Below are 13,863 nucleotides of genomic sequence, written 5' to 3' on the forward strand. Positions count from 1 at the left end.
ATTCAACATCAACAATAACTGCAACAAAAATAACAATGCTATCAGCAACCACAACAACAACAACAATGTTATCAACCTCAACAAAAAAAACAACGACCACAATATCAGCAGTGTAACACCCCTCTAAATACCCCAAATATTTAATTAAAATAATAAAAATATCAATCAGAGTAATTATGCTCCGAAGGGTGTCACACAACATTTTCACACCATGTTCCAAATTATCCTGTCATGCTCATTTATTTAATCAAATAAAACATTTGCATAATTCGCAGCGGAATAAAATCCAATATCAATACAAAACATGTAACACAATACATGTAAGCTTATTCAACAATCATCAATGAAAACAAGTAAAACATCCCGTCCCGATGTTACATCTATCAGAGCATGACCCACTAAGGAACTACTCTAGACTCCAAGTACTAGCTCCTACTCAATCACTGCTCGTTACCTGAAAAACAGTTGTAAGGGTGAGTTCCTCAATCAATATAATAAGCATTATAAAACATTATGTAATGCTAAGTAATTTTAACACACTTCATCACCCTAATCCAAACATACATTCAGTACAGCACATCAACTCAACATAATGCTCAACATCAACACAAACACAGTATAATATTGGAATACATCCATTCATATTATACGCCATACATATATTATGCAATGAGACTCCATGCATGCGGTACCGACTATTTGTGAACATATAGTTCAACCTCACCGTCCAAATCCAGGCACGGCTACCAAGCTCACTAGTCCCACTCATTTGAGACATAGTGACTCACTCACTAATTCCTCACCATGGGAATTAGCTACCACCCCAAATGGGCCATGCTATGCACGCTAATCACCTAACATGCGAACATCAACAACAATCAAAATGATTTACTCACTAAATCCTCACCATGGGAATTAGCTACCACCCCAAATGGGCCACAATATGCATGCTAATCACCTAGCAATGCAACAACAACAACAACTCAAGAATAGACATATGCTCACACTCTAAGCCATAACACAGTCTATTTACTAATGCATACATAACTGATACATTTACAGCATCATGTATACCATCATACATCATCAACACATTTTATCACCAAAAGCATATCATATCATGCCGCATAATCAAAACACAGTATTAGCACACTCTACTAATACCTATACTACTCAAAACAACGGGAAATAATCCCCACTACGTCATACATCAGCTAAGTTACAGCACTCAGCCTAAACAACCAAAACTGCACAACAACAGTTCAGAGAAACCACAAGTCTGCCCATACGCGTATCGCCTATGTCCATACGCGTATGGCGCATTTCTTCGCCCAACCCATACGCGTATCGCCCACTCCCATACGCGTATGCTACGCGTACCACATCCTCATACGCGTACCAACAGAGACGAATCTACGTTCAAAATATCATCTTTTTCACTCATACGCGTAAGGCCTCTGCCCATACGCGTACCAGCCATGTCATACGCGTATTGCCTAGTGCCATACGCGTATGACCAGAAACCAGAATTTCCAGATCTGCAATGGCTTTTGCTCTGCTACGAGATCTCTACAATCCCAACCTTCTTCAGTCCAATTTCATACATGTTCGTTCGTTTTATCAATTACAGATCATACACTTTCATCCTCTCAAATCGCTAACCTTATTATCTCTAATTCCTACGAGTTTTCGTCAATTATCATCCAAATTCGTTCATCAAATATTTCACAATTTCAGCATGCATCATTCAAATCAGAGTCAAAATCCATGGTCTATCACTACCCATTACATTTTATCCCATAATACCCATTAATCGATGATAAACCCCCCTTACCTGAGTTAATACGGCAAATTCCGGTAGCTTCAAGCTTTTCCTCTTCTCTTGCTCTGCCACTTTGCCCTTTCCTACTTTCAGCCGCTTGCTCTGTTTTCCTTTTCACGTGAAAACCTTTTTCCAAAAATTGGGACTTTTTATTATTCCCACTTATATACTCCAATAATAAAATCCAATAATATTATGCCAAAATAATAATAATAATAATCCAATTATCTAATTAAATTAATAATTATATTATTATTAACTTAATTTAAATAATTACCATATTATTATCGGGGTGTTACAAGCAGCAATAGCAACAAAGACAAAGAAGACCTGAGAGAAGGTTCGATCCGGTTCCAATGCCATATAGTCACATCCTACCATATTTGTTGAGAGGATCACTTGTACAGTTAAGGGAGTTTGGACCCCCTCCAGCATTTCTTCCTCCTGGCTACGATGTGAATTCCCATTACAAGTTCCACTATGGTGCTCTCGGACATTCCATAGAAAACTATAAGTCCGTGAAGTACAAGGTTCAAGACTTAATTGACTCTAAGGAAATTACATTTGTGTCTAAAGGCCAGAATGTAAACAACGATCCCATGCCGCCTCACAACAAGACGGACGTGAACATGGTAAAGATAGACAATGGAAGAAGACTGATAACCGATGTGGATGAACTGAAAACTCCATTTATAAAGATAAAAAATGTGTTGATGAAAAGTGATGCATTTCCGGTTTGTACAACCACTTGTGAACGATGTTTAAGTCGTGACCTGCTCACGCAATTTATCTCCTTTCCTATCCCCATAAGAGTCCCAGAGTCTCTGTCCCATGGAGTGAATTACTCATATGGATTGTCAGTTTCTCCGGATTTCTTTCCTTCTTTGTGGACACATATCCCCACAGAGTATTACTTTTTGCATACATACATCTGCATCATGAGGTCTCTTAGGGACCAAAATTCGTCTCTTTGTTATTATTTAAGCCCATTCTACCTCATTGAGACGAAGATTTTAACCTTCACTTCTCCGGCTAGAATGACCTTAAATAGGGGCATCTTTAAGACCCCAATTTTGACCCTAAGATCCCTCATGGCATCATAACATTGCATTTGCATAGCCTCAAGGATCATAAGCATCTTGGTTCCCTTTGCCTTTGGGTTGGGATCCCTTGTGAGTGGTTTGAGATCACTAAGCATGCTTAAATTGTATATCATTGCTTTTCTCATTCTTATTTACTAACCAAAAGCAAAAAAATATGTCACTAACATTTCTTGTTTATAGCTTGAGTTGTCACAAGGTCTAAAGGCTTCTAGGAGATCCTTTGTGCAATGATATGGTCAAGAGAAGATGAAAGCAAGCATGGTAATGGTTCCCAAAGCTCTCATCCATCAAATATGCCTCCCAAGTATCTCAATTCATCATTTTGATCAAGCAAGTCAAGAGGTTTGAGTTTTGTTTCCCAAGGAAACCCTAATTCATCTGTTCATCAACTATGCCTTGCTCATGAAGCAACCTCAGCCCATGGTCAAATACAATCAAGGGAAGTTCTTTAATTCATCATTTCATGCATATTTGAACTTATTTGAGTGTCCTCAATCATCAATTCATCAAGATATGAGGTTTGGACTTGAGAAGTTGATCAGTCAATTCATTTGAGTATTTTGAAATACACTAAGACCTAACATTTTGTGTGTTGGTCAAATGGAGATGACCCCAAGAGAAAACATGTTATTAAGAACCATATGAACAACTTTCATGTTCATCAAAATTTAATTTGAAGCTTGGAAGGTCATCATCCATTCCAAGACATTATAGGTCATTTTGACTGAAACCCTAATTTTCGGTCAAGTTCCCAAGAACATAACTCATTCATTTTTCATGATTTTGAGTTGAGACATAATGTATTGGAAATCTTAGTGTGTCTACTTCAAATGTTATGTTTAGAAAATTTGCAAAATCCCAAACGAAGTACATGTGATAATGCAAAACATTATAGGTCACTTTAGACCAAATGCATTGAAATGTGAAAAAGTCCAACTTCAAGTGCCCATAAATTCTTCATAAAAAATCCAAATGATGAAAAATTTAAGTCCAAATTGATTTCCTTGAAAAGAGCTAAAACTTTCATGTTAAATATTTTGTCATTTGGAGCTTGAGCCATTGAAACAGAAGGGCATGAACATTGGCCAATTTTGGAAATTTCACATATGCATGTTTTGCACCCTACACTTCAAGCTCAAATTTCATTAATTTCCAAGGCCCAAATGAAGTTTTGATCAACATGACAATTGTTCCTTATGCAACAAGATTTCCAACCATTACTCATAAGGTTGCATTTTGATTTTGGAAGCATCATTTTCGAAGAGATGAAAGATTAGGTGCATTTTTGGAAATCAATTGAAAACACATTGCATGAGCCCATGATATCATTTCTGCACGTCCATTCCATCTATTTGTGATATAAGCATTCAATTCCATTCAGAATTGGGCCCTCCATGCGCCTGTACAGGCCCATGCATGAAGGCCCTCTTCTCCCATGCACACTTTGTTCATGCATATCAGCTGGCTTTGGCTATAAATACATGGCATTTGAGCTCTCATTTCTCAACCTGAAGGCGCCTGAACCTCTGCTGAATTGAATCCACACCCTCACCAAAGGAACTTTCTCTTTCTTTCAAAAAAATTCAGATCTGAATTTCAATTGCATCGATTGATTTTCAAGATCCATAGTTCCTAAACCTCTTCATTTTGATCCATAAGACTTTCTGTTTGCAAAAGGACTCAAGGATCTTGACTCAATTCTCCACAATTCAAAGGTTTTACTCAACTGCATTTTGCTTCGAAACAGCTCATATATTGTTCCATTTGCCTTGATTTTGTGTGATCTGAAGTCCTCTGCATATAGGCAAAATTATTGTGTTTTTAATTTTTGAAATCAAGCAAGTTCAGTTGAACACCACCAAAGTTCCATCTCTGATTTCTCTCTCAATAGGGATCTAGAGTGGAATTGAGTGGCATATGAGTGATGTACATCACTCCACCTTTCGATGGTACCTAGATCGCTCATTTTAGTTGATGTTTTAATCTCTGCAAATTGTGACCTTCGCCGGAGCTAGCCGGAGAAGACGGTGACGCTAGCCACCGTCTGGTCTCCAGATCAGATCAGGACCGTTCATTGCTTTGTCCAGATCTAATCTCAGCTCTCCATTTTTATGACTTTTTTTAATTCGTTATGTTTCTCATTGACTTTGGACCATGGTACGCGCGCAGCTCATTGCCATTGGATCCTCCACGTCATTTAATGAATGTTGAATCCAACGCGTGTGGATATTTGTTATTTCTGAATTAATCCATTTTATTTTCTAAATTCCATTTTATTTCTAAAATTCATATCTCTCTTATTATTGGTCCAAAAATTATGGGACCAATTGCAGTATTTCTCTTTTAATTTCTATTTTCGAAAAATGATTTTTAATATTTTTTATTTTATCATTTGCTATTTTTTAGTAATTTTTTATTTTCTGGTTATTTTTAATTCATTTTAAATAGTTTTTGATATTCAAAAAATACAAAAATATTTTCTCAACCTCTGTTAATGATGATAGGTCTATGAAAAATATTCTCATCAACTTATTAATTGATTTGAGATTTATTTGAGATTTTAGTTCAATTAGGTTATTTTTATGCATTTTTAATTGATTTAAAGTAGTTTCTGACTTTTAAAAATGATGAAATTTTTTGTCCAACTTTGTTTGACCTTGTTGAACTTGAGATAATTCACTTGGACTTTTCAAAGTTGGTTTGAAGTGAGTTTGAAGTTTGACCTTTCTTTATTATTTTAATTCAAGTTTTATTTTAAATATTAAAAATGCCAAAAATATTTTGTTTATTTCTTGACTTCTAATTCTCATTTTGCTTCTGTTTTCTATCATTTGACCTTGATCTTCTCTACCTTTGGTCATAGCTTGTTGATTATCCCTTTCCATTTCATTTAAGGGACTTTAATATTCTTCTTCTTCTTCTCCTTCTTCTTTTTCTTTTTTGATCAATGAGTTAAAGATTGGTGGTTAGCATTGATTAGGGAGGTTTAATCTTCCTTGATTCAAATCTAATTCATCTTGATCATGGATCAAGTGAATGGCTTTGCATTAAGGATAGATTGCTTCCTAAATCATGCAAAGGACCTAAATCAATACAAGATCATTTCTCATCTTCTTTTTGGCATGACAAGTTGTTGGAGTTTGATTCACTAATAAAGACCTCTAACTTGTGTTGTTGCCTACATTATTATTGACCGACCTCAGATAGTTGTGACTTCTACATAAGTCCAATTACGATTGCTTAACATAGCGCTAAATTTGCCTTATGGCACACTAACTACTAACACTAACCATTAACCATTAACATTTAATTCTTGCTCTTTACATTTATGCAATTTACTATTCTTGTACATATTATTCATTTTCTTTTCCCCTTTGCTCATTTGAGCACATGTTTATGTTAATGCAATTTGCCTTTTGCTCACTTGAGCACATAATTGTGTATATATCATTGTGCTTGTGTTTTGTTTTGATTGTTGTGGACCAAATGCAAAGAAATGTACAAATGGACTTAGTTTCTAGGATATTCCCTATGCAAATTGGAGTAAAAGGACCTTAATGTTGAAGATGGATTAGAAGGACCAAACCTCTAAACTCACTCTTGTCCATTCTTGATTTGCTTCATAAAACTCTTTGATGTGTGTGCTCTTGTGCTTGTTGTCTCCTTTCCCCTGTTAAGGGGAACTACGTCGCCCTGATTCTCATACCAGATGAGATACGTAGGCAGGAGATCAAGCGAGATCTCTCCGGGCAACCTTTTTTGTTTCTTTTGACGTCTCAGCGTCCTTTTTTGTTTGTGTGACAACTATTAGGCTCGAGTTCCAGACTCCCTATTAGTTAGTTGTTTCCCCTGTTAAGGGGAACTACGTCGCCCTGATTCTCATACCAGATGAGATACGTTGACAGGAGATCGAGCGAGATCTCTCCGGGCAACCTTTTTGTTTCTTTTGACGTCTCAGCGTCTCTTTTTGTTTGTGTGACAACTATTAGGCTCGAGTCTGTTTCTCCCTATTAGTTTGTTGCCTCCTTTCCCCTGTTAAGGGGAACTACGTCGCCCTGATTCTCATACCAGATGAGATACGTAGGCAGGAGATTGAGCGAAATCTCTCCGGGCACCCTTTTTTTCTTTTTCACCCTTTTGTTTTTTTTTTGTGGTCACCCTTTTTCTTTTTTGCTGTGTTGTCTTGTGTGTGGTCACCCTCTTCTTTGTTTTGGTGTGAGTACTCGTTTGTTCAGCGTGGGCGTGTGTGGTATGCTTATACCTTATGGGGTTCATCTTTGAGATTCATTTGGGGTTCATTTGTGACGGTTGTCACTCACTTGGGGTTCATTTGTGATGATGGTTATCATCTTTGGGGGTTCATTTGTGACGGTTGTCACTCACTTGGGGTTCATTTGTAATGATTGATATTCAATTGGGGTTCATACTGGGGTTCATTTGTGATGATGGTTATCATCTTTGGGGTTCATTTGTGATGATGGTTATCATCTTGGGGTTCATTTGTGACGATTGTCACTCACTTGGGGTTCATTTGTGACGGTTGACACTCACTTGGGGTTTATTTGTGATGATGGTTATTATCTTTGGGGTTCATTTGTGACGGTTGTCACTCACTTGGGGTTCATTTGTGACGGTTGTCACTCACTTGGGGTTCATCTGTGACGTTTGTGGTGATTATTCACTTGGGGTTCATCTTTGGGGTTCATCTTTGGATATCTGTTTACTTTGTTGAGGTTCGTTCTGAGAACCTTTTTCTTTGGTGTACGCTGGTTAGCGTTTGTTGTTGTTAGGAGTCGGATATAAGTCCATGTATTGGCATTCTGTTTCCTGTTTGTTTGTTGTGGTAGGAGTCAGATATAAGTCCATGTATTGGCATTCTGTTTCCTGTTTGTTTGTTGTCGTTTGGAGTTGGATGTAAGTCCATGTATTGGCATTCTATTTCCTTTTGTTTCTTTTGACGTCTCAGCGTCCTCTTTTGGTGTCTTGTTTCGGCGTGCGTTAGCCGAGGTACGAGTGCTATGATTCTTCTCTGGATAGAGAAGATACGTAGGCATAGGACGCGATGTCTTAGCGAGCATGTCTCCCTTTTCCCCGCACTACGTTGACTCTGATGTTTGTTTCTGACAAACTACGTAGGCCCAGGATGCGACATCTTGCCGAGTCCATTTCCTCCGTTCTCTTTCTCTTCTTTCACCTGTTTTATCATTCCAGTTTGTGCAATTTCTTTGAGCAGTTTTATTAGCAACCTTTTCCTATTCTTTGAGCCATCTTTTGAGCGTGGATCCCGTCGAGTACGGCGGACGTGAGGGGTGCTAATACCTTCCCCTTGCGTAACCGACTCCGGTACCTTGTAATCTCTGGTCGTAAGACCATTCCTTTCCATTTCTTAGGTTAGTCCAGCGCTCCTTTTCCGTCATAGGATGAATAGCGTCGGTGGCGGCTCTGTAAACTGTATTTTTTCCGCCGGTTGTTTTTCGCGTTGCGACAGTAGGGATTAGTTAAGTCAATCTCTAATTCTTATTTCGTATCAAATCCTATCGATCAAACCATGGACCGTCTCCCGTTTATATCCACGCACCAAGTCCCATAGAATGTTGGGCATGAAAGAGTGTATTGGGAAGATCCAAGTCCCACATTAGTTAGAAATAGAGTTTGAAAAGACTTTATATGGAGTGACATCCATCACCTTACAAGTCGATTTTGTAAGGTTGAGTTAGGCCAAATTTTAACTCTTATAGGTATTAGAGCCTATTAATCGAATCATGGATCACCCACCATTTATATTCACACATCAAGACTAATAGTGATGTGCATGAGAGGGTGTATTGAGAAAATCTCAAGTCCCATATTGGTTATACATATAAAATATATAGTCATCATCTTATAAGCCAGATTTGTAAGGTAAGTTAGCCCAACTGCAATTCTTAATATGGTATCTGAGTCCGTTCAAGATCTGGTGGGCCATATGTTATCATTTTTATACTATCGAGCCACATACCATTTATGTCATCACTCCAGATATCTAGTCTTGAGTGTAAGAGTATGTGTTAAAAGTTTCACATCGGATAATATATGATCATATCATATGTTTATAAGTGAGAGTATTTCTCACCTTAAAAACTGATTTTATAAGGTTGAATTATGATCGATCATAATTCTAAGAATCAATAGTATTGATATTGTTAAATAAAAGTTAATTTAATTTATGAGAAATTAGAATCACCTCCAATGAAGTCCACTAAAATGGTACCAACATTCTGCATCACTTTGCCCAAAATTTACATATACCAAAAGTAATTTTTAATGACTAAAAAACCGAAAATAAATATTATCAATATCTATGTTTTTTTTGTTGTTACTAAAAAAACTAGAATGTGTCGTTTTAATAATCATCCAGGAAGATTATGGCATATTTTAAAATTAGAAGAAAATATGATTACCATTTTAACCATTTTAACGGTGACGGAAATTTAGTTAGTTTTAAATATTTGGCCCTTGATTGAGTAATTAAAATTTTTAAATCAACAAATAATTTAAGATGGAAGAATAGTAGAAAACAAAAGTCTTATATATAAAATATAACGACTAATTAACTACTGCATTTATTTTTAATCATTAAGTGAGGAAGTGGGAGAAAAGAAAACATTGGATTGGCCAAAGGAAGATAAATAAAAGGGCAACACAACATAGAAACTGCTAAAAAAAACACATACCGCGGTAGGGGCAGTGTGAGAGTCTGAGAGATTCTTCTGCTACTCCTTCTTCTTCTACCACTGTTACTCATTAAAAAAAGAGTTTAGAAATATCGACATGGATAATGTTAATTTGTGTTCAAGGACACAAATTAACGGATAAATATAAAAATAAATTTTTAAAAATTATATATTAAATTTATTAAAAATTTATAATTAATAATTTTATTTATTTTTTCAATACCGATTTTTTATTGATAGATTTCTTAAGATATGCCATTGGATTCATTTGTACAGCTTATTGTACTCGTGGCTTCTTTTTAGAGAGAGATTCAACCACCATATTATTATTATTATTATTATTATTATTATTATTATTATTATTATTATTATTATTATTATTATTTCTCTGTTTCTCTTTTCTCTCTTTTTCTTTTAGTATCTTATTAATCAACCACACGAGAATACTACTTTTAACACTTCACTTTCTTACTTTCCCTTCTCCTTTTTCTTCTTTATGGTTTGCAGGAATATGTGAAAGAAAGAAACATACTCATCTCACCTTGGTAGGTAGGGCTTTCACAGACAAACTTTACTTGTAATAGGAGTTTGAAAGTAATATAAGGATAACCTAGTTTGTTCTTGAAACCAAACCAAACCAAACTAGTGAGTCATGGATGGTTATGAAGCTACTAGGACAGTGTTTTCAAGGATCCAAAAAATGGACCCTGAAAATGCATCTAAAATCATGGGTGTACTTCTCATTCAAGACCATGGCGAGAAGGAAATGATAAGGTTAGCATTTGGTCCTGAATCACTTATTCACTCTCTCATTTTCAAAGCTAGAAAAGAGTTAGGACTACCTTGTAGTAATAACTCTCCACCAACACCTTCCACCCCTCTATCACCATCACCTTTCCTCTCAAGGCAAAACTCATCTTCTTCAAGGCTTACTAATGGTTTCAACCTTCCTCCTTCTCTAACCATCCCAAACCCTTCTTCTTCTTCCTCTTCAGCTTCTTGGGCTACCATGTCTGACTTCCATAACCATGATGATTCAATGATGAGCCCCAACAATATGCCTTTAGCCTCTTCTGCTACTTCACCTTTCTATCCAATTGATGATTTCCAACTCCAAGACCAACTTTCTTTCTTGAATGATGCTTCTGATTCTAGTACTCTCTTTCCTTCCTATGGTTGGGGAGGTAATTCTCTTCACAGGAGGAGTTGTTCTGTCAATGATGCTTGTTTAGGTTCTGAGGATCCAAATTCTGGTTTAGGGTGGAAGCCTTGTCTTTATTATGCTAGAGGGTACTGTAAAAATGGTACTAGTTGTAGGTTCCTTCATGGTGGACTTGGAGATGCTGATGCAATTATTGGGTCACCTAACAAAGTTGAGATGATGGATCACTGTCATGAACTCTTGAGATCTAAATCTAGTCATCCACAAAGATTGGCTACTGCTGCTGCTGCTGCTTCTCACCTCATGGCCTCTAACTCTTTTCCATACTCACCAAAGTGCATGAATTTCCTTTTACAGCAGCAACAAAATGATACTCAAAGGTATGAAAAAGACTATATATAGCATTATTATTGTTATTATTCCATTTCAATCATGTGTTTTTAAAGCTGCTGAGTTTTGATGATGATTGATGATATAATGATTGCAGAGCAGCAGCTGCAGCTCTAATGATGAGTGAGGAGTTGCAAAAATTTGGAAGATCAAGGCTTGAAAGAAATGATTTTTCTTTGAATAGTCCTACTGGAATGATTAACCCAGCTTCAAGACAAATCTACTTGACTTTCCCAGCTGATAGTACTTTCAGAGAGGAAGATGTTTCCAATTACTTCAGGTTTTATAAAAAAAAATATATTGAATTCAACTTCATTGTTTTGGCGAATGCAAGAAATATTAACCTTGGTTTTTGTTGTTGATGAAGTATTTATGGTCCTGTTCAAGACGTGAGGATCCCATATCAGCAGAAGCGTATGTTTGGGTTTGTTACCTTTGTTTATCCAGAGACAGTGAAGCTCATTTTATCTAAAGGAAACCCTCATTTCGTTTGCGATGCTCGTGTACTCGTTAAGCCTTACAAGGAGAAGGGAAAAATTCCAGACAAGTATTTCTCTTTTTATAGCTTGTTTGTTAGTTACAGACTCTAACATGGTTTGAACTGTGCTTATGATGTTTGATATGGTTTATACAGGAAGCAGATTCAGCAGCAGGTAGATAGAGATTTTGATTTTTCACCATGTGGAACTCCTACTGGACTTGATGCTAGAGACGAATATGATCTTCAACTTGGTGGGCTAATTAATGCTTTAATTACAATTTGATATTGTCTTTCAAAGATTGTGTTTTAGTCAAGCTCAAACATGTGATGTGTCTTTTCAATATTTTTAAGGTGGAAGATTGTTTTATAATACTCATGACATGTTGTGGAGGAGGAAGCTAGAGGAACAAGCTGATCTACAGCAAGCAGCTCTTGAGCTACAAAGTAGAAGGTTAATGGGTTTGCAACTTCTTGATATTAAGAAGCAACACCAACGTGCACTTTCTACTGGAAGTCCAATTCCTTCTCCTACTCAATCTCCTAACATGTTCAATCGAACTCTTGTTCTTCCTCCTTCTTTTCGCAGAAGCTCAGATTCCTCAGAGGGTATTTTGTCTACTTCTCTTCTCTTCCATTTCAGGTGTTGTTTCAGTTGCTGAAATATATTGATTTTGATTTCAGAGAATGGTTCAAGTTTTGCTCCAGCTACTAGTACTGCTTCAGAAATTTCTGGTCAACATTCAGTCAATGGCTATGTGGTCAATAGTGAAGGCAATGGAAATGGAAAGCAAAGTTCAAGTCAGGATGAGGAGATTGATTTGCAAGAAAGGTATAGAACTTGTACTCATTTAGATTAAGTAAACATCTAAAAGGATATACTAGAATAGTAAACACCCTTTTTTGCCTCTTTTTAGTCCATGCCAAAAACAAAAGTTCTGTCATTTATTCATGTTTCTTTTACCAATTTCTTCTAACTATGATTGTCATTTAATTTAAAGACACTTTGTATTTAAATGCAGTTTGGAGCACAACCTTCCTGATAGCCCTTTTGCTTCACCTACAAAAGCTGCTGGAGTAGACTTAGTGCCTCCTTTCTCTAATGGACCTTATGAGGCTATTGATTCAGATCCATCTGCTAACTCTAAATTTGGCACTAGTAGTAAATTACTTTCTACATCAGCATCGCCTCTTGATAGTATGACCTCTTTTAAATCCTATAATAACTGCCAATTACCAAGGTACTGTCATCACATAAATCTCAGCATCCATAAATTTTTGTTGAACTCTTAATAATCTTGGTTTGGAATTTTGACTTAGGTTCTCTTCCGGCCATGGAACTATTGGAATGTTTGCCGGCACCGGCGGTCCGATTGGCATTTAGTTTTCCTTATGTTTAGGTAAAGTTAATTACTCTAATATTGCATAGTTTGTTGAAGGTGTTTGTTGTTTAGTGTAATTAAATAAGGAATTCGGTTTTGTATTGTTGTGTGTGCAATTGTTTACAGGAAAATGAAGCAAAGATGAATAAAGAAAAGCTTGACATCCAACAACAAATCTATAGAGAATCAGCAGCAGCAAAGATGCCAACACCATCACCATCAATCATCAATACTATACTTGTTACTACCATACAAAATCCATACGTAAAAAAGTAGTTTCAGTAAAGGAAGTGGGGCATGGCATTTCCTTTTCTTAGCATTATTGTAGTACCATTTTATATCTCACTAGTAGCTGAACCACACGTTAAAATATTAAATTAAATAACACAAAATATCAGAGTCAATGTGTGTGTATTAGGAACTCACTCCTTTGTTGGTGGATCATAGATTGTTAGTACTACGTTATTATTACTACACAGGTCCTTTGTACAGCTGAAGAAGCATTATTACCTAGAGAAAAAAAGCATGCATAGATGAAGAGATGTTAACTACAAGGCTAGGTGATTTGAGTTTGAGATTCAAGAGGGGGAAAAGAAGGGAAAGTATAATTGTTAGTCATATCTTAGTTTGGTTAAAGTTAAAAAAAGTGGAGAATTTTAGCTTTGATGTAATGCTGCAAGACAGAAAAGAGAAAAATATTTAGAAACAAGAATGAAAAGTGAGTTTTTCAAGGCTAAAAAAATGGTCTATTTGGGTCTTACTATTGTGATTTTTAAAGGAGAATTTGTCTGTTTGTTACTGCAATAATTTTGC

At 36.3% G+C, this 13,863-nt stretch overlaps 1 protein-coding gene and 1 long non-coding RNA gene across 2 annotated transcripts; one reads left to right on the top strand and one right to left on the bottom strand.

Annotated features, from left to right (window-relative positions):
• Positions 1-323: 323 nt before the first annotated feature.
• Positions 324-11,681, bottom strand: LOC127104757 (uncharacterized). The gene is made up of 3 exons (XR_007794857.1): positions 11,535-11,681; positions 9,639-9,698; positions 324-454 (listed from the first exon to the last, which is right to left on the bottom strand). It is a non-coding gene; the product is annotated as an uncharacterized LOC127104757 (long non-coding RNA).
• LOC127104756 (zinc finger CCCH domain-containing protein 53) lies at positions 10,071-13,454 on the top strand. The gene is made up of 9 exons (XM_051041918.1): positions 10,071-11,180; positions 11,288-11,470; positions 11,558-11,737; positions 11,825-11,922; positions 12,023-12,277; positions 12,353-12,500; positions 12,691-12,909; positions 12,989-13,068; positions 13,177-13,454. Exons 1-8 carry the CDS (start codon positions 10,291-10,293, stop codon positions 13,050-13,052), a joined length of 2,037 nt encoding a protein of 678 aa, XP_050897875.1. The 5' UTR covers positions 10,071-10,290; the 3' UTR covers positions 13,053-13,068; positions 13,177-13,454.
• Positions 13,455-13,863: the final 409 nt, after the last annotated feature.

This window comes from Lathyrus oleraceus, chromosome 7, assembly GCF_024323335.1.
Source record: "Lathyrus oleraceus cultivar Zhongwan6 chromosome 7, CAAS_Psat_ZW6_1.0, whole genome shotgun sequence".
Lineage (NCBI taxonomy): Eukaryota > Viridiplantae > Streptophyta > Magnoliopsida > Fabales > Fabaceae > Lathyrus > Lathyrus oleraceus.

Excerpts from the sequence above, each read along its gene's own strand:
- LOC127104756 (XM_051041918.1), top strand. The coding sequence starts at position 10,291 with ATGGATGGTTATGAAGCTACTAGGACAGTGTTTTCAAGGATCCAAAAA. Across the intron at positions 11,471-11,557 it reads GATGTTTCCAATTACTTCAG|TATTTATGGTCCTGTTCAAG; the intron begins GTTTTATAAAAA and ends TTGTTGATGAAG. Across the intron at positions 11,923-12,022 it reads CGAATATGATCTTCAACTTG|GTGGAAGATTGTTTTATAAT; the intron begins GTGGGCTAATTA and ends AATATTTTTAAG.